We start from the raw sequence: 22,536 nt of genomic DNA, 5'->3' as shown, positions 1-22,536 counted from the left end.
TTTTTGCTGCATCGAGTCGATAAGCTGCGCTTATTTCTAAACTATTTCATGGACACTCCGAATAAAATTGTAGAAAGATCATGACATATGTATCAAATACATATTACATACATATATCGAATTTAGTTATTTCTTCTAGTTCCATTTTTGTTAGTTAGATTCATTATTCGCGGTGTGTGGTATTGCGCTTGGTTGTTCTGTTTTAAGCTCATTTTAAAAATGTTGCAGGTAAAAGGCCATTTTATACGAATTAATCAAACTATTAGGAAAAAGATTAGTAGAGTACATAAAAATTGGAAGAATTCGTTGTATTTATATGAAAAATCGTATTTTAGATAACAGATCAATGAACACCTCATCTGTTACGTAGCATCAGATAATTGAAACGAAACACGTTATCACATCAGCAATGAAAAAGTGAACGATACATATTATCAAATAACTCCTGATTTAATGTGAAGATGATGTTCCCCACCATTTTTTACACCTTCACTACTTTTGCTTTGAACATTTTCGTTATTCTTTACTATATAACAACATGTTATCAATTAAACTTGGGATGAAAATAACCAGCAAATTATGAGTGATGAGATTCTACTGGGAGTTTAATTTTTAAATTATTAACAATTCAAAATCCGTCAATAACGCCACATGACTGTATGAGCGCGGACAGTGACGTACCACATCTACTTCGTACCTTACCCAAGACACACTTTTTAAGAGTCTTGATTTCTCATCGATAAAAATTGGTGTGATGATTCAATGTATTCTCATTAAAATCTATACTATAAATGTATAAAGTTAATCTACAGATGTCAAATTCAATTTTTATTAATTAAACAGAAATTACTGAATATTTTGTATTGGTTTTCTACATAATACAGAACACTAAATTAAGTTTAAGATTACAGAATGTAGGCTACAACTAAGACTATAATTGAATCTCAAGTAAATTTATCTATTTAGTCGAAACCAATGTTTTATATGCAGAAAATTATGGAAAAAATAAAAAGTCTATCGACATCTGAATTCCAATTGGGCTCGTTAAATCTGCAGATTAATGCTTTTCCAACTGATCCATATCGCGTTTTGATTTAAAGGAATATAAATTGTATCTCTATTCAAATTTTAAAATTTTATTAAAAATTGACAGAGATCGAAAATTTACGTAGTATGCTTATATGAACCATAAATAAAATCATTAAAAGATTTGTTAAATTCAAACGTTGGGAAGATATCGATAATCGAAATCGTCAATATTATCACAACTTTGCTAAATGTTAACAATTTTTAAAAATATGAATAGATAGAAGTTATTTCACGTTCAATTTTATCCGTTCACACATTATCAGACGAAGCGTTTACTTTTTTTATTTTCAGTGAAATCTTCATAATCGAATGCGGAGAATTAAAATATCGCAAAGTTGTAGGACTACATATTCATATGTATACCCTACATTTGCATACAATTCACGATGTCCTACTTCCTACTGCGTGCGCAGTAGAAATTAGTTCTTGAAAAATGTCAGTGGCAATGTAATCTCTTGTGACAGTAGCGTTAAGTAGGTTATGGAAATACAGTCTATTTAGTTAAAAAAACGTTACGTTTATCAACAGTAATTTCGTATGTAAGTTATCGTATCTGTTCTACTATACTATAATATATCGATATAATATATTCAAAATCATTTGCTTGTTAACTTGAATTTACCATGTGTTTACTCTATGTAATTCTCTTTCTCTACAAATTAAATTTACTCGATTTTGTAGTAATTATGTTTATGGGAAAACTTAGTATTTAAGATATTTTATTATATAACGGAAAAGTTTGATTGCTGTGACATATTTCCTATATTATAAATCATTTATTACAGAAAGAGAAAACACGATGGATGCTATGTTAACATTAAACGATGTGCCTACCCTAGTCATCGCAGAAGGTTGCTGGATAGAAAGTGACCTTTCAGGACTTGGTAAAAAGGATGTTGTGGTAATTATACCAGGGAACCCAGGAATTCCCGAATTCTATAGGGGATTTATTAATTCTCTGAAAGCGAGATTGCCTACTGAAACACCTATTTGGTTAGTTGGACACTCCGGACATGTACAACCACCAGAGAATTTGTCATGCACTATGCCAAGTGATTCAACTTGGCATAACAATTATAGTTTAATGGCACAGGTGGAACACAAGGTACTTATTCATACTTCATATTTTTTCATATCAAGAACTTAATATCCTAATATATTGTCATAATGACAGAAAAGTTTTATAAAAAAGTATATATCAGAAGATGTAAACATACATCTTATTGGCCATTCAATAGGAAGTTGGATGATATTACAAATGTTAAAGGATGAATCTATATCCAAGAGGATAAAAAAATGTTATTTGTTGTTTCCAACTATTGAGCGCATGTCTGCTAGTCCTAATGGAAAATTTTTCAATAGATTCGTAAGTTCTTCTCGTGCAATCATATTATGACTTGTACAACATAAAGCACAAAAAATATAAACTAATTTCTTTTCAGATATGGCATATTGCACCTCTTCTAGTTTTTCTTTGTTGGATTCTTTCATGTTTGCCGTTGTGTTTACAACACTTCTTAATACATATTTGTGCACCTCTCTTTAGTGTTCCCAAAAAATGTAATAAAGCAGTACATCAACTAGTAAATCCTCAAAGTTTAAGGAAAGTACTCAAAATGGCACATGAAGAGATGCAAATTGTAAGGGAAAGAGATGATGATGTACTTTCGCAGCACGCCGGTAAGTTATGGTTCTATTATGGGAATTGCGATGGTTGGACACCAGTCGAATATTACACAAGTATGAAATCTAGACATCCTGACATAGTCGCAGAATTCTGTAAGCATGGTTATCATCATAGTTTTGTATTAAAATATGCTAAAGAAATGGGCTACATTGTAGGAGTTTCAATTAACGATTACTTATAGTCAACTTTACCATTTATGAAAATTTGTGTACTATATTTTGAAATTGCTACTAATTTATTAATCTTCTTTAACCAAAACATAAATATTTTCGTTAACAAGACATGACAATAGAAGAAAATTTTAAACTAAACGCTTAAAAGTTGTGGCTTTGAAAGTTGAAGAAGTAAGTTATTAATTTATAATACTAAGCTTCAGTAATGGTTTAGTGAGGTATATATTTCGTAAAATATGGTAACTTTCGAGATAGTATGTAGTTTTTTTTCAAAAGCTACACCATTCATCGTAATAACTGCCAATCTAACCACAATTATACCAGACTACATACGTACACTTCACTCCTGCACGTTTTTCTTCCTCCCTAAGATAGTGCTTCTATCCCCACCATTTTGCTGCGAATCTAACTGTACGAAGTGAAGTTGTCTCGATAGAGAATCATTAACCAATTGGAATAAAGCAATTTCTATCCTCATTCTCGCTAACTGAGCCAGTTACAATCGGAAAACGTGCAGGAGTTAAGCAATTACAAGGAGTAATAGTTACTATCAATAAATATATACTGGATCCTACTCCTGCACACTTTTTTTTTTCCCAAAGTAAACGGCTGTAGCCGCAACATTTTATTATGCATTCCATCCGCAATAAATCGAGAGTCAATCAGATCAAAGCAATTTTTGTTCCCTCTCTCGCTGACTGATCAAGATGCGGCCCGAACCGTGCAGGAGTAGGACTCATAACTTTGTTTCTTTATTTTGGTTATATTAACCCTTTGCACTCGAAGCCATTTTAACTGTAAATCTAAAATTATTTCCAAGGCTTATAGTATCTCCATTTTATATTATAAAGCGCATTTTATGCACACGTAATTGATTATTGTGATTCGTACTAACAATTCCACTTATAACAATTTTTTAAATCCAAACTTTACTACTACAAAGATTATTTCAAAACGTGATAGAAAAATTTGAGCGGTGCCTCAGAGTCACCACTCGAGTGCAAAGGGTTAAATATAGTACATTTATACGAAAATGTATCAACGTGCATATAAACATGTAGTTCTGTATATATCTATCGATTTACAATTTTCTGTAATAAGAAAATGATATAGAATACATAATATTGTATATCTTCTATGTAATGGGCTTTCTCATTAATAAGTTTCAAAATCAGTGTCAAAATGGAATTGTAACAACTCGGTGGCATCATCATCACATGACCATAACCTGCGTTGAAATTTAAATATACATATTGCGTTGCATTTTAATTTTGTGGCTGCCAGTTAGATTTTTTACAATATAACAAGTATAACGATTGATTTTATTTGATACATATGCTAATAAAAACTCTGTCATACAGATCTGTCTACTGTCATACAAATCTTTTGTATTTCAAAAATTTTTCCCAAACGTCCAGAAAAAATTTCCTTAAAATTAAGTTAATATTTCGATTACCAACAAAACTTACATTTGTTGATTTACTTCGTACTACTGATATATTTATTCATAAACTGGAAATAAACCAATTGATAGTAATCTGTATCGAATACCTTGTTTGTAAATATATAATCCGTGACAAGAATATTGTATCGCTCATTTTGTTGTATCTTCCGGTCAAAGTAACAATTACGACATATATTACGCAGTCACAAACAACAATTCAACATTCAAACGAGAGGATGTGAGACCCTTGTTTTATTGCAAATACGAATTAATAATGTTTTGCGATCATCTAAATATTTCTGTGTGTACGAAATAATTTGATATTGATCCACCATTCAAATGCAGTATGTACCAAGCGGCAATAGAACTATAGTTATGAAGTCGATCCACAAGGTGTCGCAACGATCTAGAATGACAAATCTGATATCTTTTGAGTCATACTTGTATTTGTGGTAACATTTGATAGTGTGGAACTTACAGTTTGCAGTGTTCGTCTTCATGCAAAGTGGAAGCCTCTGAACGTCGAGATATTTGTCGATAGCCTAGCCGTTAAATAAAGCACAAAATTTCTTATTATAGTCGAGTTTCGTAGCAAATTTTTTTGAAAACTGGACTGAGTTTTTTTTACATTGAAATCCTTCAACATGTTGCAAGCCACCACCTTGATACTGTTTATTTCAATCAACGCGGGATTAACTTACGGTGAGTGCAGCATTTATTATGATTAACTCAGAACTATATGCGAACAGTAACTTTTTGTGCCATTAATCGTGATTCATTAATACGGTAATAAATACACACAGTAGTATGTGAACTTTGATTGATATATCGAAGCGGTTCACGAGTTTCTTTCTTTGTTCCTATTCGCAGAAATTGATATGCTAAATCAGTGACAAAGAAATATCCGCTTGCACAAAACGAAATTTGATTGCGAACAAATGAATTATATTTTCAACAGTAATATATATAGATATATACTTGTAGTGTGTGTACATGATGTGTATATGTATAATAGTATAGACAATTTACATTAGATGCCAACATAATTATTTAAACATATTTTATTACACTTTATCTATACACCTTAGCAAATATTAGTTTCGCGTGAATTTAATGTGGCAAACATTAAAGCATGGAAAATGATCTTGATCTATCATTAATAAGTAGTATTATAATCTAATGATAGAAACTACATAGTTGCTACATACAGCTACTTTCGCAAATATTTAGATTAATGCTAGTGCACATAAGCTTTGGACAGTGGAGCTCGGGTCAATTTTAACCCACAATATCAACAGTTTTATACAATCTCTTCATTTTTGGTCATGAATTCGAGATAATAATTGTTTTTATTAGATTTAGCAATAAGAATTTAGTATGTCTGGGACAGTCTTGAGAACACGAAATGTATATATGAGTATTTTTCAAGTTATTAATAATAAATGTGCATTATTAAGCTAGTTATGTCTAACAAAGTAAATTGCATTAAAAATAATAATTGCAATCAAGCTAGAATTCATAAGATATGATATCACTTATGCTTTGTACATTATTTCGTTAAACAATTTGAAACATGAAAGAAATTTACATCTTAAAAAAAAGAGAACATATTTAAAAACTTAAATAAAACCGATGCGATATAAGTAATAAAAATAACAAAACTAACAAGCACGGATTTTCAACTGTTATCGAAAACTGAGTCATTCGGCCGGACGTTGTCGCTAAGGGAGCAACGATAAGATTCGAGTTAATGCTTGAGTTGCAATGCAAGGGCTCGCATAGTTTATACATAATAGATACTCCTGAATATTTGAATAATTATGGTTCCGATTTCTCTTAAAGTTGCTTAGCTTCAATTGTAATAATTCGATACATTAAATACTTTAAACAATATTTTTCAAATGGGTATTTTAATTATTACGCTCTTTTGCTTAATTTAAGACTCATTACTGTTAACACTTCTGTCGATGTACAAAATTTTCTACGTCGTTAGACTTCATGGTTTAGTGCACATTCTTATACCTTGAATATAAATGAATCTATAATTATTTAAGAAAATAAAAATCTGCAGGAATTGTACTATTTACGAAGAAGAATTTACTTCCGTGGTTTTTGGATATTGATATAAAAATTGATGCAAATTAATGGATAGATCAAATCGAAAACACGTGACCTCCTCGGGAATATTTTTCGCGAATGTATTCCTATTTCTAAAAATAATGGACTTGAATTGTTCATACTGTAGAATTCAGATTTATGCCTCAGATGGTGTTCCTATAACTATTCTTTATTCAGTGGCGAATAGAATGGTGAATATTCGTGCTGCCACAAGTAGAAACAATGTATCATGGGGCTACGAAACTGTAAGCCTATCGTTTGCATTTACTGAACTGTAGCCGATTGAATTCCCTTGAGTATAACGAAAAGTGATCGGTTGTTAATGCATCTCATTCTGAGGTTGCCCTGAATGGAGTATTTACGGAGAAGCGCCGAATTATTTTACACCCGAATGAGATATTAGAGAGTAAAATGCAATGCGGTATCGGCTTGAATCGATATATGTGATCGTTTTCAGAAGAGAACTTTTTGGGAACGAAGCCGAAAAGTGTTATACCAACAAGATACTTTATAAATTACTTCCGTTAAGTAAAGTTACGTTCCAGATAAAATTCAGAAAGCGTTAAACTCGTGATCGTAATCGTTAAATTATTTGCGTTATTTGAGTAAATATTAAACTAGGACACGATAGTTTATGTGTATGAAAAATACGATGAAAATTATAATAATAAAATTCCAATTTACGTTCATCTTTTTTCAGGAATGCAGTGTTCGATTGGAGAACGGAACATTATACAAAGTTTCATCGAGTCATGTCCAGGTCTGTTCGAGTCAAAGGATAAAGAGTACTGTTGCTTCAATATCGAGAGTAGTAAGGTCTATTGTTGCGATGCTTACGAGTTCGCTTATACAACCACTTGGTAAGAAAAAAAGCTGATCGACGGAACAGCAAATTTACTGCAAGAATGAAAATTTTCGTTGCTTTTTGCAGGTCCGCTGCCACCGTGGTCGTCGTGGGTGTAATAGTTGTAGGGCTGATAATTTTCTGCATATCGTGCGTGTGCTGTATCTGTTGTCGACGATACCGTAGACGTAATCATCAGGGAACAGTTTACGGACGTGAGTATTTTCCTAGTTGATTTCATCTCGACTATATCGTTTCTGTATTAATATCGAAAAACTTTTCAATAACACTGAACAACGTACTTTCACTTTTATTTCAGAGTCGCAACTTTGAATACGCTTTTTTGATAGATTTCCATGAGCTTAGTGCGGATCTCCATTTTCTATCAACTTCAAATATAATGTTCGAGAAAATCAATTTTGAAAAAAGTGTAAAATACTTAATTATGTTTACGTTTTTATAAAGTAAATGCGGTGCAATTACGGTGACTATATCTTGATCAAAGTTATGAACGTCTGCTTTGGAATGCACGCGTTGTAACATTCGTTATAAAACATAATGAACAATCTCAATAATAAGTAATACTATATAACGAGTAGCACAGGGGTTTAAACATGTGTTGCTATTTTTTAAAAAATTTAATTTCTATACTTTTAAACTATCTCATTTGGTTTAATAGATTCTACAAGAATAGTAAAATGCAAGATGAAATTGCATAGGTGTAACCACGAAATATCTACAAAGTTAAAAATTGGCGTACTTTCTTCAAAAATGATTTTCTAGAAAATTACGCAAGATAATTAAAGAAGATTGATAAATTATCCGTTAGAAAAGCTTAACAAAAGTGATAGCTCCAAATATAAGTTGAGAAGTGTAATCATTGTTGTAGTTTGACACAATGTAAAATATTAGTTGTAGTATCTCCCATAACACATCATGAACACTATATGTATATGTAACTTCTAAATACTACATAGAATGTACACTCTTTTTATTTTTTTTTTTAATTTCTTAATCATATAACTTGACAGAGCATGTAAGGTTTGTTACATTTCATCGCTTCCTCCACTCTCCGACATTATTTTGCACACAATATTCCCCGTGATTGTACCTTGAGGTACATGAATTTTTTTTTTTAAATATTGATTGATACCTCGCGTCTCTACGTATACATGCACAATGATATGTATCTTCCATTTTCGCTACTATAAGTTTTACTATTACTATACAAGATATTCGCTAGAAAAATAAAAAAAAAAACTTCATGGGTAAGTTTTATTGCGACTATTTGCCAGATATTAAATGCAACGGAAATGCGATAGCAGCGTCGTTTTCACGTTATGAGCAATCAGAAGTTTCCCGGAATTATGACTTGAAGTGGCCAATGTCGTATTATGCGAAAGACAAACATTTGCTGGGAGCTTTATAACACGCTCTTTTAAATCTCATACTCATCAAATCTATGACAGAAACATACAAGATTGTTTTTATTAATATTTTATGCTATGAAGTAGCTTTTCTATTTTGTGGGATGTTTATAAGTAGTATTTAATTAAATATTCTTTTTAGTTTCTGAAGAATTTACTTTATCGCAAAGGGGTGTTTATATTGTGATTAACAATTACAAATTGTATCTACCTCAGTAAAGATAAACATTTTTTTCGTCCATACGAACATTTAGTCTTTTTCGTCTACAATAGGACTCGGAATTAACCAGCACGTGATATGACGATCGCGAGGGATACGCCTCTTAGCTTGCGTCACGTGTTTCGCACACTGTGGTTGGCTCTTTCAACACGGAGCACTTCAGGCGTGCATGCCTGTTGCTTTATACATGTGTGCTATTTAGGTGACTATCGAGGAGCAAATCGTGCGACGGGATTCAGAATCTGCTGAATAATTTCGAGCCTTGGTTTACAAGACCTAGTTTAGATTACAACATAGAAAGTTCACAAATGTTTGCGTTATCGCATACGCGCGTAATATATTAACACTTTACCGACCGGTAGCCTATAAATTGGTTACCATGGTAACCAATAATTTAATATTAATTATTAAGATAAACGTGATAGTTTGTACTACTGTAAGCTTCAATATTGCTATATAATTTTCTAAAATTTACACATCACTCACGATTAATAAAATAAATAAGATCAAAATAGAAACGAAAACTTAACATTAAAGCTAAATTTTTACGACCGGTCGATAAAGTGTTAACACAATACATTCTCCTATAATTTGATTGTTATAAGAATGCCAATTTTGCAGAAAACACATAGTGTACTGGGAGTCTGCTCTCGAAGTAGTATTAGTGTAGAAGGTAGTTGTATTCTGTGAAACGAACTTAGTGTTGTGTAATGATTTTCTCGTCAATCTCACAAAAAGTTATATGCGAGGTTTCAAAGTACTAAAAGTAGATGACTGTCTTGTATGATATGTTTACACCGCCATGAATTTAATTCACATCATCATTGGAGGATTTTTAATTCTTGACAATTTCGAATGAGGTCCTGGCACAATTTCGCATTGAACATTTTCAAAAGGGATGACTGTTGTCATCCAATATACACTGACACAACGCACACTGCGATCAAGAATGTTATTTAAATATTGTCAACAAATAATAGGGAAATAACGAATCTGTCAATGCTCAAAAGAATATACTTTATAATATATATATATACATATATATAGAGATAAGAGACGATAAACATTCCATGAGAAGAGTTTTATATAGACGAGAACTATTTATGTAAAAGTGAAGAATTATATTTTTGTTAGGATCATGGCAACGCATTGTTCTACATATCCAGATATATTACATAAATATATATAAGATTCGCGTGGAACAAGTTTTAAGGTATAGATAAGGGCTTTCTATTGTATCGTTTGCACAATAAATAACATTTTGGTTTTCCATTATGAACAAACACTTTCCTTCTCATTAAAACGTTAAAAATAGTATTCCGTCTTACAGTTACGTTATTAATAGCGCGCCGCTGTGGCCTGTTTATATAGAAATAAAACGGTACGTTAGCCCGTGATAAAAAATATCGACCTACTTCCTGAAACATCCCCTATAAACGATGCGTTTCTTTTAATGGTATGAATTAGTGTATTTTTAAGCAACCTCTTGCAAAGAATTCACGAAACTGGCCGATATTATTGTATTACAGGGTCATGCATTATTCTCTGTAATCGAGAATGTTTACAGATTACGTTGGAGCTTGTTGCTTTTGCTCAAATATGATGTTAAAAATCTCGAGAGACGCATATTGGCGAAAAATATCGAATACCTGGTCATAGATCAAGACGAAAATGTTGATTCCTTTAAATCTATTTATTGTTGTTGGTTTATAATACATGTTACGCATTTACAGTTTGAAGACAGAGATTACAATTGCTTTAAAGATATGTTTGCTTAAAGTTAACTTCGTAAAATATATTCTCTAGATTTCACGACAGTATTGTAATGTATTTTCCAAAAAAAATCTTGTTAATGTCTTTATTTCTATAAAATAAATATTCGAGCTGCTGCAAATAAAAGTACGGAATATTAATGTGTATTATGTTTGCTTCCGTATAAATAGTAGTTTTATCAATTACTCTCACTCCAGAAAAAGACGTTTACAAAATAAGAATTCGTAATATTACCAAAATTTAAACATATATATTAATTTTGTCCAGGATTTCTAGTAAATTCGCTAGTATGCAATGCAACTGATTAAAGTCTCATTTTTGGGAATATTTGTTTCAGACCTACAAGTACCTCGTGTCGTACAAGTAATTCACACTCCCGCGAATGTTCTACCGCAATCAGGCTACGTTATAAATTCAACGGTGTCAGGTGATTATTACAAATGTTATGTCACGATAAACGTAATGAAAAAAAAGAAAGATTCTCAAAATACCAGTAGTAAACATTCTACATTTTGTCCAACCACTCGGATCTTCGGCTAGGCAGATATAAATATTGTTGAGCCTCCGCAATAAATAATTTTACGGGAGCAACATACCTACATCTAGAAATTTCAGTTATATTTCGATAGGTATTCTAGGTATTTCTTTCATATTCTTCTGCGCTAGATATAAACTTGCAAGTTTATCTTCGATCTCCGAGTCGATGGAAAAAAATGTTGAAATGTTCTTAGAGGGTAAGAGATTCAATTACTCTTTAATTATTCATGTCATGAATAACATGATGATACGGTTTGTTGGTTATTGAGAATAACTGTAATCGAATTTACCTCTTTCAGCAGCTCCAGCATCGGCAACCACGAACGAATATGCAAAACCGCCACCGTATAACACCGGTTATGTACCTGTAACCAGTATATCTGGTCAATAATAACATCGAACAATGCCAGTATCAAAAGAAAGTTCCATTTTTTCTAGCACAATGTCCGTCAGTTGATATTCGATCGTCATATCAGTCGTTACGCTCAAAAATCCTTATCAACTAATACGATGATTAACACTTTTGTGATAGATGATCCATAATCGAGCCCCGAACAACAGAAGTTGATTTAAAGGAAACGCAACATTCATTTATCAGTATTCATTAATTCCTTAAGTTAGCCCCTATTTCGTTATAACTAACTACGAATGTCTACCATGAAAAGATTAAGTGAACGCAATTCAAAAATGGTTAATATATTATTTTAATCTATTTGATCAGAATCTCCATGTTTTGTGATTGTTCTCAGCCTTTCAAATAATAAGTCTTAAATATTCTGCTACGGAACGCGTTCACCTGGCTTAGCTTGAATTTATAAACCGAGCATCTCACTATTTTGATCTAAATTGAGTGGATATTCCAATTCTCAAGCCCGAGTACCGTCGGACCAAGCAATACCGGAAACCTTATAATGCATAGCCATCCTTCATATTTTACTTGCAACTTTTCTGATGTTGAGGCTTAATGGAGTCGTTCTGAAGAGGTGTTAGAAAGTGCGATTTATTTCGTTAATACGTGTTCATCACATCATATGGAACAAATCATTTGACAGGACTGCTCATTTGTATGGTTTTGTAGTTCTAACGGAAAACACGGGAAAACTGATATTTTAATATACATTTTGTTACCGCTCGAATTTTTCGAATAACTACACGATTCTAGTTTTATTCATTTCATAAATTACTTAATCAAAAATGTCAGAATTATGAATTTTAAAAATCGTATGCAAAAGAAATGCGCGTGTACTATATTTCTATGTATACTGTCTAAGAGAAATCAGGAATTACATATATATAAATGGATCCATTTAAAACAAACTGTACTAATTGGCTGATTTTGCAATAGAAGAGGTGTATTGTGCCAATCTCTTTATTAATTATACTTAAGGTTATCAGTTTAAACATTTGCAATCATATTCATTCAAAGTAAATAAAAATGAATATAATTCATTTTCAGAAATGAGATCGGTCTTCGCATATTTTTTGTTACTCTGTCTACCAAAAATCAATTAATCTGATAGTGAACGTCTTTAAACCAAACAAACTTTTGAGCTGATGCATTTTTTTCTATTTCTAAACGTAATCAAACTAATCAAAATAATCTGTTTTAACGCTTTACCGATCGGCAGCCTATAAATCGGTTTTTTACCCCCACTGGTAGCCTGTGAATCGGTTGTCATGTGACGACCAATAATTTGCTATCTATTACTGAGTTATTGTATAATTTTTTAAATATTAAATACCTCTCACGATAAATAAAATAGATAAAATAAATATTGTTTAATGCTAATACTATGACAATATAAGAATGTTTATGGTCGAATGACCGGTCGGTAAAGTGTTAAAAGTCACACCATGTACACTGTGGCAATTTATTCGTCTTCCTACCTATCAGAGACTAAAGTTTACTGATCATTATTATACTTTTCACTTTTTTATAAATAAATACATATCATTTATTTTTCACCAGTGAAGTAATATGTACGTTTCACTCCTATTGAATAAAATGTGTTGTTGATACTTGAAGATCAAATTATAATTATAGAATTCTATTGAGACGTTCAAACGTGATACTCAAACAAGGGTATTATTGTACCGTCTACTGTACCATAAGAAAACAATAAAAGTATTATGTTATCAATAACAGTGTACATTACTTACAATCTAATCGTATGCATCATAGTACTATAGTACCCTAAAGATGTAAGCATGCTTACAGTTGGTCACATGCATCTAAATAATGTACAAAATTTTTCACAATGTAGGAACGCTAACGAATTTTTTAAACAAATAAATTAGGGATTGCAAAGTTCTTTGCAAACAATGATAGAGTCTGATAATTAATGAAATTTACTATTTTTGTAATAATACATGTTCAAAGATTTGAAATTGACGAAGTTCATAGATAAACTTTTGTTAACTGTATATAATTTCTGCAATCAATCAAGTTAATCAAAGCATTGTGTGATTTATAAGAAAATATATATTTTCTGGATATCTATGATACAATATGTATAAACAGTACATTATTAGTGTTACACGGCTTTTTCAATGATGTAATAATAAAGTTCTTATATAAGACCACATTGAGTATTCATAGCTATGTTTTTACACTTGCATGAGCGGTTCCTCAAAGATGGTTGTCCATTACGTTCGTTTAATGAAACATATTCAACACTACATATTTATTATCTATTAGGCTTACAAGACTTCAGTGATAAACCATTTGCCTATTGCTGTTAGTTTTATGTTGATCTAACATAAATACTTATAAATAGTTTTGATTATTGTTTCACTATTGATAACAAACTATTCTTCCTTTTAGAAATTTGCATTCTAAAATTACAGTATGCAATATTGATAGTTTTATAGAATCTGCAATTGTTTTGTCAACGTACGAGTAGACAATACAAATCAGCAAGTATATTTAAATTTTTTCTATATAAAATATATTAAATAAATACTATTTGTTGCTCTTTATGAACAGAGCGTCGGGCAATACTCTCGTCTAGCAAATCTATCACCATTATATTGCAGTTTGTAATTATCTCAAAAAATAATTTGTCGACATATTAATCATAATCGTGCAGTAAAACTCTACTTACATAAATTATTGCCAAGTAGTACTCCTTTTATATGCGTGTTATAAACATAGTGTTTGATTATAAATAAATTATCCATAACGTTGACCGTAGATTAGAAAATAAACAATTAGTCCATAGTGTATTCATAAATTATTACTTTTTTCCACAGGAGCGCGTAAATCAACAAGTATTATAGAAAGTTAAATATGAAATTTAATGTTAAAGCTAATATTTTAAAAATTTGTTACGTAATATGAATTCCTTATTTTTTATTGTAGGATTTATTTATTGAATATTAATGTATTGTTTAAATGTAACGTTCTTGCACAATATGGGCAACCATCAAATTATGCAGATTTGCAATCATTTATAAATTTATATTATACAAACTAGTATTTACTGATGATCTGGTTTTTGCACGCTACACACCATTTAACATACTAACTTTTCGTACAAAACCAATATTTATAGTAATATCAATTATAAAGTTATTGACATTACGGTTACACATTAATTTTGTTTCTATTTGATTCCTTAGCATTTGCATTTATTTATATTAGAAAAGAACCTGGAGGACGGTAATTTTTAATGTACAACCGTTGCTCAATGTACAAACACAATGGTACTATGTCGTTGTTGATTTTCACGATGCTAATCTTTCGAAACAACTCGTTTATATTGAAATAGATAACAATTAGTGGACACCACTCGTGTGCAATTCAGTCAGTGGAATATTATATCGTACAAAATATTTAAATTCAAGATTATCATTTCATTCTTGATTAATTATACAACCTACTAATACCAATTGCACTCAATATATATTCATTGCGTATTATATTGGCTACCAATAAAGGAAGAGATAGTATCAGTCGTGTTTTATAGATGTTTCAATCACTATTGTTCGTTAAGTATTTTAAGAATGAATCTAAAAATATGTCAACAATACCATCTCTACAAATTTAGAAGCATATTTACACATATAGAAATGCTTACAAAATTGAGAAACATTACAATTCTCTATTGCGCATATAATTATTATCCCAACGTTCAACCATCGTACTCGATGCGACAAAGAAAAATGATTATAGATCTTTTTATGTTACACGCTAATTGATTTTTTTTAATTTGGTGGCTCGATAGTTTTTACATTTAATGGAATATTGCTTCAAGAAAAATCTCAATAATAAACGATACTCAAATAGATTCAAATAAAATTGCATACATATCTGCCCATACTAAACGCTATAATAATATAATGTTCGTAGCTTATGAAAAATGACATTGCTTTAAGAGATAACGCATGTAGATTGCGAAGAAGTATTATCCGCATTATTGAGATTACTGTAGCTATTTCGAAAAGCTACCTCGTCGACAGTTAATGATAATTCATGGGATCGTTCTTCCTCTAAAGGAGCGGTTGTTGAAGCATGGCTGATTGACGAATGCCGTGATCGGGACAAGTTTCCTCGTTGATTACTGCCAGCAGATGGTGCGGGACTAGGAGATGGACTTTCTGGTATCTGCTCTTGTTCTTGTTGCTGTTTAATTACAACTAATCGGTTCAACAAAGATACTTGAACTTGGATACCTGACATAAATGGCCTGTAACCCAAACTGAAATGCACGCATAAATTAATTTCTTCACATTATGTCAATTGTACTAAGGCACGCGAAATATTAGATTTATTCTGTACGTTATTTATATGTAATAGCATAAACTCACCATTCGGAGTGCGACCATCTGGTTAAAGTAAGAAGGCCATCCCTTAGGTTGATTACAGAATCAAAGGTTTGCATCGGAGCGTGAGCCGCCCGAATAGTTCTAGCCATGGCAGGCGCATCACGTAAAACTGTTGCCAGCACCGCAGCCCATCCTAAGCAACCACCTTCAAGAAATAGTTGCAAAAGGTATCTAAGCTGTACTTCTGCTCGACTTATCGGTGCACAAGGTGAAGTGTTGTGAACTTCAGTTTGTTCTACTGGTTCCGGTGGTACCCAACATACTGTTCCAACACCTGTCCCAACAATAGATTCGGCATCGTCTCTCCAAATGGTACTGCTGTCGCTAAGAACACTGTTGGCATCTAAAATCAGACAGTAGATTTAAGTAACTCATTTCGTATCATAATATCAAAATACAATACATACCGTGTAACATGTTTGCTGTCAATTTAGTTTCAGCAGCAGGAAATTGTGTTTCCAAACTAGCAACAGGTGATACTAAACTAGTGTAAGGTGGTCGCCCACTTGGTAAGCTAGTGTAACCACTGTCAGGTAAGTCAACAGTGAAACTTGAATTCAATGGCTCTTCTTCCGGATTTTCCAAACTAACCGATCTTATTGAACGGAGAGACGTGAGACTAGACCTTCGAAATTTTTGCAAATTTGGAAGAGATAATACCGGATAAGCAAATGTAAAATCCTCATGCACTGCTTTTAATGCGGTCACGTAATCGTCAATCTTCGCTGCTCTGTCGCGTTCTCTGCCAAACCATGTAACTAAATGAAAATCCAATCGTGCAGCAAATCTACCTAAGTCCGCAAGTCTCTTTGCTGAAAGCAATCGGCGGGCATGACGCTGCAGTATCACGTCGATAAAGAATTCTTCTGCTGAACCCTCTCTACACAAAATAAATTCCATTTGTTGTGTACAATTATTATGAAAGATAATAAAATTGATCCATAATGTATAAATTATCAGAACTTACTTGTTGTCTGTCTTTTCTACTTTCGAAGTATTTGTAGGAACTGACTTTTTCCTTCTTGTAACTACGTTTCTCGTTTTTTCTAGCATCGATGAAGGAGTTATATCTTTTGCTACCGATTCAGATTGTACTTTTGGAGTTACGGTGGTACTGTAACTTCGACTTCTTGAAACCTGCATAGTTCCTAATACTAAAGACAAGTCGTCTTCGTGAGGAGAGAGTGGTGGTGTTTGTGGGGGTCCTCCTAGCTTCGATGTTCCACCCCAGGATGTTCTCGGCGATTTCACATCGTTTGGATCTTATCGGAATAAAAAGAAGTGAGTAAAATGAAGAAAAAAAGAGATAGATTTTTAATAAGTTTTTTTTATAATTTACCAATCGCTCTGAGGAAACGAACGAGATCTTTTGAAAGCTCCCATCTGTCCTGATCCAGAGCAGCATCCAATAACAAAGTAGCATGTTGTCGACTAACAGTAGAAGGCTCTAGGTTTTGTAAAATAATTAAGTAGCTAGCAGCTGTATCGAGCTGCTGGCGCTGCAAACAATCTTGCAGGAGTTTCTTCGGTGGTCCAGCAACAGAGAATAAATAAGGCCAAAGTGCAATCTCAGTCTTTCTAGCACATTGTACAACTGCTCTAGCCCATACGCCTGGAAATTCACGGATAAATTCCACTACAGAAGGCAACTGAGCATCTGGAATTGGTTCTTTACTAGTTGCTTCTTCTTCTAACACCTCGTGAAGTAGAAGTTCTAACGAATGCGGAAAGTATGGCAGTGAGGAACATGAGCGAGCAATTTCCCAAGCATGATATCCCAAATTGCGATGAATAAGTTGTCGTAATATTTGATGAAGATATACTTGACTCTAAAATTCAAACAAAGTATGCGATTATTATGGAATTTTAACGGTTCATACCATGCTTTGTAATAGAATTTTATTGATTGAATAACGATAATATACTTACCGTAAGTTCCAATAAACTGAAAGGTAACGAAAAAGGAGAATTCGTGTCCGAAGTAAAAAGTACTGTATCATTTTCTGCGCCTAGTAAAATAGCATCTTCGAAGAGTATAGCCAAAGGATAAATACGTAAGTGGAAAGGTAACATGATCCTTTTGCTCATAAATGCATGCGTTTTTTCTTGATGATTTCTTGGAAACAATGGAAGCCACACACGCATACCGTGAGCACCACAAAATAACCACAAAGCCTCTGTCAGATGCGGCTTGTCCCTCCTCGACCTCCACGGTACCCAAACATTTTCTACATAAGAGGCTAATACTGTCGGAGCGCTACATGTGAATAGCTGTAAAACATGTTTAAGCATGAAGATGTAAGGTGTCAAAAAGTACGCTAGTTTTTAATGCATTTTTCACGTACAACTTCCTTATTGTCAGTACAATGTTCACGTTGAACCATCAGAAGACGTCCAGATACATTTAGTAAAAGACTTTCAGGATGTGGATGACTTCCGGCTGTTTCAGCGCGTATAGTAGTCAATGTGGCACTTACGACGCACGCAGGATGAACACAAAGTCCGCTAACATCTACAGTCTGCAATCTTTTTAATTCGATACTTCCTGCATCTGAAATACTTTTTATTTTACGCACAAAATCAACTATTTATAATGTCATTATAAATGGTATTATTTCTTTCTTTTTACTTACCATTATTGCTTTCTACTACCATATCATAAATACTTATCTGCGCGTTAGCGCAAAATGTTAAAAGTCTGTCTTTTAGAGTATTGAGCAACAACACTTGCGACGTCATTCTGACAGTTCTAACATAATTATTATCCAAACGTGTATCGCGGGGATATATTCTGACTTCATCCTTGTCGTCTAATATCGAGTAACTGCTAGCTATTAGAAAACCTCGATGCCATAATAAACCGCCAGTTACAATAAAATCGCGTTCTTGAGTTTCATTACCAAATAGTTTCCATTTTCGTGTAGGTAAAGAATAATGAGCTAACCCTGTTCGTCCAGCTACAGCAATACTCATGCCTTCGTTATCGATGGCAGTATACTAGGAAATACAATTATTGAAGAATATCGTACAGGAATCAAAACATTTACGGATTTTAATTTTACATACTCGTATTGGCCAATTGGAACCACTATATGCAGTGGGAATAGGAACAACCAGCCATTGTTTGCAACCCGCAAGTGTTTGCATTGTAGAATCACTAGGAATATCACCACCGATATGAAAAGTCGAAATGTTTGTAGAAACACCGCTACCAAGGTTTAAATACAGTCTATCTTCGCCTTGTAAATATAAATGTCCATGATGGCCCTATTCATCGGAATATAAATAATTGAAACTGTTTATTATCGAGAAATAAAATACTTTGACAAGATATTTTGTTAGGGTATTACCATACAAGGATTGATCGTTAACGGACTTTTTGCAAAATCTAATTGTATCAAAGATCGTCTTAAATTAACAGTTCCATTTCCATTTTCCTCTGTTAAGTGTGGACTTGTAGATTCTCTTAACATCCACAACTGGTAGCCTTCTGCAGACCATTCCTACGATAGAGAAAGAGTGGGTATCTATGAAATAAACTTATTGACGAAAACTAACATCAATTAATGGACCTACCATGGTATGTATGTGTAAAAGATTATCGTGGGATAAATCTACTCTCAAACCATAATAATCCCATTTTAAAGTACAAAGAAGGAGGGCACCAAATGTACTCCATACTGCTAGACCACCATCTTCCCAACCTAATGCGATGGCACAGCTATCAGGAGTCCACCTTAAACACCTTACTCGACCTGGTCTTCCTGGGTAATCTTTTGAAGATAGACTCAGCGTATGCGACATTTCTAAACCTCCCGTTGTCTCGTCCACATAATAAACTACGCTTTCAGAACTAATAGTAAAAGGCACATATGATAAACTTATATGAACATATACTTCAATATGTACTTTATACCTAAAAGGACATACTTTTGCCTTCCAATTGCAATAAGACGATACTTATGATTCACAGCTGCGCAAGTAGCGTCGTCGACGTCCCTAGCCCAAATCCCTTGCACTTGCTACAAGATAATATTAATGAAAGCATACAATCTATATACAATAGATGAAAGTGTCATTAGTACTTATAATCAAATTCACATACATTAGGATCAAACTTTAGTGACTGTGCAGTAAGAAATGCTGCCTTGCCAGTGTTAAGAACAATTGCAAATCCACCAACCAGAGGAGAATATTCAATATCAGTAACGTAAACGTTATTCTCAGTCAATGGTATGGCTACAGTGGATATTTGTTGATCTACACTAAATGGTATTCTTCTTAAATCAAGGGAGTAATCCCGATTTACAGTGCCATCCCATTTATGACGTATTATATGGCTAGTTTTTGTAGCTACCATCAATTCATCACGTATACAAACTAAAGAACTGATACCTCCATCTATCCATGCTGATTTCTCCTAAGATTAAAATATTTTTTTAAATACATTTTTGCAGAAAACGATAAATACTTATATATATATACATACTTACAAATGTTAATACTAAAGATGGAATAACTTCCTTAATAAACAGTTCAGCACTATCTCTTCTTAAACTAGTAACAGGAGAATCTCTTTGTTCATAGAGACCTCTTCCTTCTGGGCTAGAATCTGATAGCCGGTAAAATAACAGATAGCTATCTGAAGTCTAAAAGAACTTAAATTGTAATCAATAAAATACTAAATCCTTACTTTAACTTTTTCATTGTAACTGATTTTTTATATAAATCATTCATACCGCTATAACCAGCATACTAGAATCTGGTCTCCATTGTACCAGAATGTTATCACCGTGTTTCCGCAAAGAATCTGCAGTTCTCCTAATAAATACAATGGGTACGCAGGGCTGTAATTAAACATATTTTTTGTTGTAAATAATAATGTAATTGTAAATGAAAACATAAGTTTACATACAGCTTCATTGGAAACGAAAAATCAATGGTCGGTTCCATCTAATAAGAACCTGAACCACTAGAGATCAGACATAAAAGTATTTCACTGTTCCAAGCATTAATACGTTCAGTATCACATTAGTTACACATGGGAAATACTACTCTTTAATCATATTTAGAAAGAAATTTGTGTCATGACATAGTCAAACGAACTAGATATTCCAGCATGCGAGAGAATCGAAGAAGCCAATACTTCAATCATTTTTCAGTTTAAGTTTTCTTAACTGAACCATTTTGTAATTGTGGAATTTGTTGAGGCTGTGATGTGCAGTCAAAGTGTTAATTATCGGATAATAATAACGTATTTAAAAGGTATACCTTGCAATACCAGATGGTGAGAGAATCTGTGGTCAAAACAGAGAAAAGTATCTTGTCCCTGTTGCAGACGATCGCATTGATCTTTTCCGGGTCCGTCGTGTTCAGGACACGAGGCCATCCGATGGGAAAAAACATGATTTTGTTTTTAGAATTGTCCAATTTTCATATTCACATCCCTGTTTTCTTCAAATTATTGTCACGTTTTATCCCCTGCATCGATGAGTCTGACAAGTAAACACATCCTAACCTCACCATCTTATGGTGATCAGAAATGTTAGGTTACTAGCACAATACGAAGCTATGTTTTCTGAGCCCCACGTAGCACAATATGTATATACATGGGAACGTAACATTTCTACTACACTACTTATTCAATTCACAATCATTTGCACTGTCGTGTAAACCATGAAATAATCGCATCGGTGTATACATATAAATTAAAGTGAATATAAAACAGTGTGTAATTGTGTGTGAATAGTGTGTACGCATGCACACATTTTAAATCTTCCCATGTGTCACAACGTCAACTCGTAAGTCGTAATTGTATGTATGTATTGTACATATGCGATATTTGAAATGGTGCTTTAAAAACTAATATTCGGTTTTTAATTGTAACCATGTTACGATTTAAATATCTTTTTTCACGAAGAACTGCCAAGCAACCGATATAAATATTTGATGAGTTCTTTCTACGATTTTTTATTATCGTTAAATATTTGAATTTTTAATAAATCGAACAAAATAAAATCATACTCGAACTATATGGTTTTAAGTATGTATATTTTTTAAATACGTAACTCACAATAACTCATAAAGTACCTATGAACCGGGTATGTTTACAATTTTATTTTTCATTTAATTAAATCAATTTCTTTTAGTTTAAAATGACATCATAGGTATTCACACCCAAATGACTGTTAAACAGATTTAATTATTTAATTGTAGCACACGTATTGCTTAAATAATCTTGAAATAGGTTAGATAAAAGCCGTAATAAAGATATGTAGGAATGTAATTAGAACAAGAAGGGGAGATTGAAATTAATATCGAAATTGGATCATTTGATCAAAGCATACGTTTCAAAGGTAAAAAGAGGAACAAGAAAACTATCGAAAATTGAGAAAAT

The 22,536-nt window shown here is 32.7% G+C and overlaps 3 protein-coding genes across 6 annotated transcripts; 2 read left to right on the top strand and 1 right to left on the bottom strand.

Moving 5' to 3' along the window:
- Positions 1-1,385: 1,385 nt before the first annotated feature.
- On the top strand, positions 1,386-3,713 carry Sturkopf (lipid droplet associated hydrolase sturkopf). Its single transcript, XM_078180948.1, has 4 exons — positions 1,386-1,628; positions 1,875-2,194; positions 2,264-2,455; positions 2,532-3,713. Exons 2-4 carry the CDS (start codon positions 1,889-1,891, stop codon positions 2,955-2,957), a joined length of 924 nt encoding a protein of 307 aa, XP_078037074.1. The 5' UTR covers positions 1,386-1,628; positions 1,875-1,888; the 3' UTR covers positions 2,958-3,713.
- A 250-nt stretch (positions 3,714-3,963) lies between these two features.
- Positions 3,964-13,428, top strand: LOC144470207 (uncharacterized). Of its 2 annotated transcripts, none has more exons than XM_078181239.1 (5): positions 3,964-5,095; positions 7,212-7,371; positions 7,443-7,570; positions 11,113-11,202; positions 11,615-13,428. In XM_078181239.1, the coding sequence occupies exons 1-5, from the start codon at positions 5,038-5,040 to the stop codon at positions 11,701-11,703; spliced, it is 525 nt and encodes a 174-aa protein (XP_078037365.1). In that variant the 5' UTR covers positions 3,964-5,037; the 3' UTR covers positions 11,704-13,428. The 2 variants fall into 2 exon arrangements, with proteins under 2 accessions (XP_078037365.1, XP_078037287.1); XM_078181161.1 differs by having other exon boundaries at positions 11,612-13,428.
- A 243-nt stretch (positions 13,429-13,671) lies between these two features.
- On the bottom strand, positions 13,672-21,851 carry Rich (guanine nucleotide exchange factor subunit Rich). 3 transcript variants are annotated; one of them, XM_078180947.1, is made up of 17 exons: positions 21,411-21,851; positions 20,879-20,986; positions 20,633-20,788; positions 20,245-20,559; positions 20,070-20,161; positions 19,716-19,992; positions 19,490-19,642; positions 19,206-19,406; positions 18,773-19,136; positions 18,485-18,690; positions 18,069-18,410; positions 17,815-17,968; positions 17,479-17,751; positions 17,107-17,401; positions 16,547-17,019; positions 16,122-16,482; positions 13,672-16,012 (listed from the first exon to the last, which is right to left on the bottom strand). In XM_078180947.1, the coding sequence occupies exons 1-17, from the start codon at positions 21,543-21,545 to the stop codon at positions 15,685-15,687; spliced, it is 4,233 nt and encodes a 1,410-aa protein (XP_078037073.1). In that variant the 5' UTR covers positions 21,546-21,851; the 3' UTR covers positions 13,672-15,684. The 3 variants fall into 3 exon arrangements, with proteins under 3 accessions (XP_078037073.1, XP_078037156.1, XP_078036991.1); XM_078181030.1 differs by having other exon boundaries at positions 17,479-17,968; positions 18,773-18,970; positions 19,040-19,136; XM_078180865.1 differs by having other exon boundaries at positions 17,479-17,968.
- Between the last annotated feature and the right edge of the window lie 685 nt (positions 21,852-22,536).

Source organism: Augochlora pura, chromosome 1, assembly GCF_028453695.1.
Source record: "Augochlora pura isolate Apur16 chromosome 1, APUR_v2.2.1, whole genome shotgun sequence".
In the NCBI taxonomy this organism is placed as follows: Eukaryota; Metazoa; Arthropoda; class Insecta; order Hymenoptera; family Halictidae; genus Augochlora; species Augochlora pura.
The sequence above is the reverse complement of the archived record's forward strand: the minus strand, read 5'-3'. Positions and strand labels throughout refer to the sequence as shown.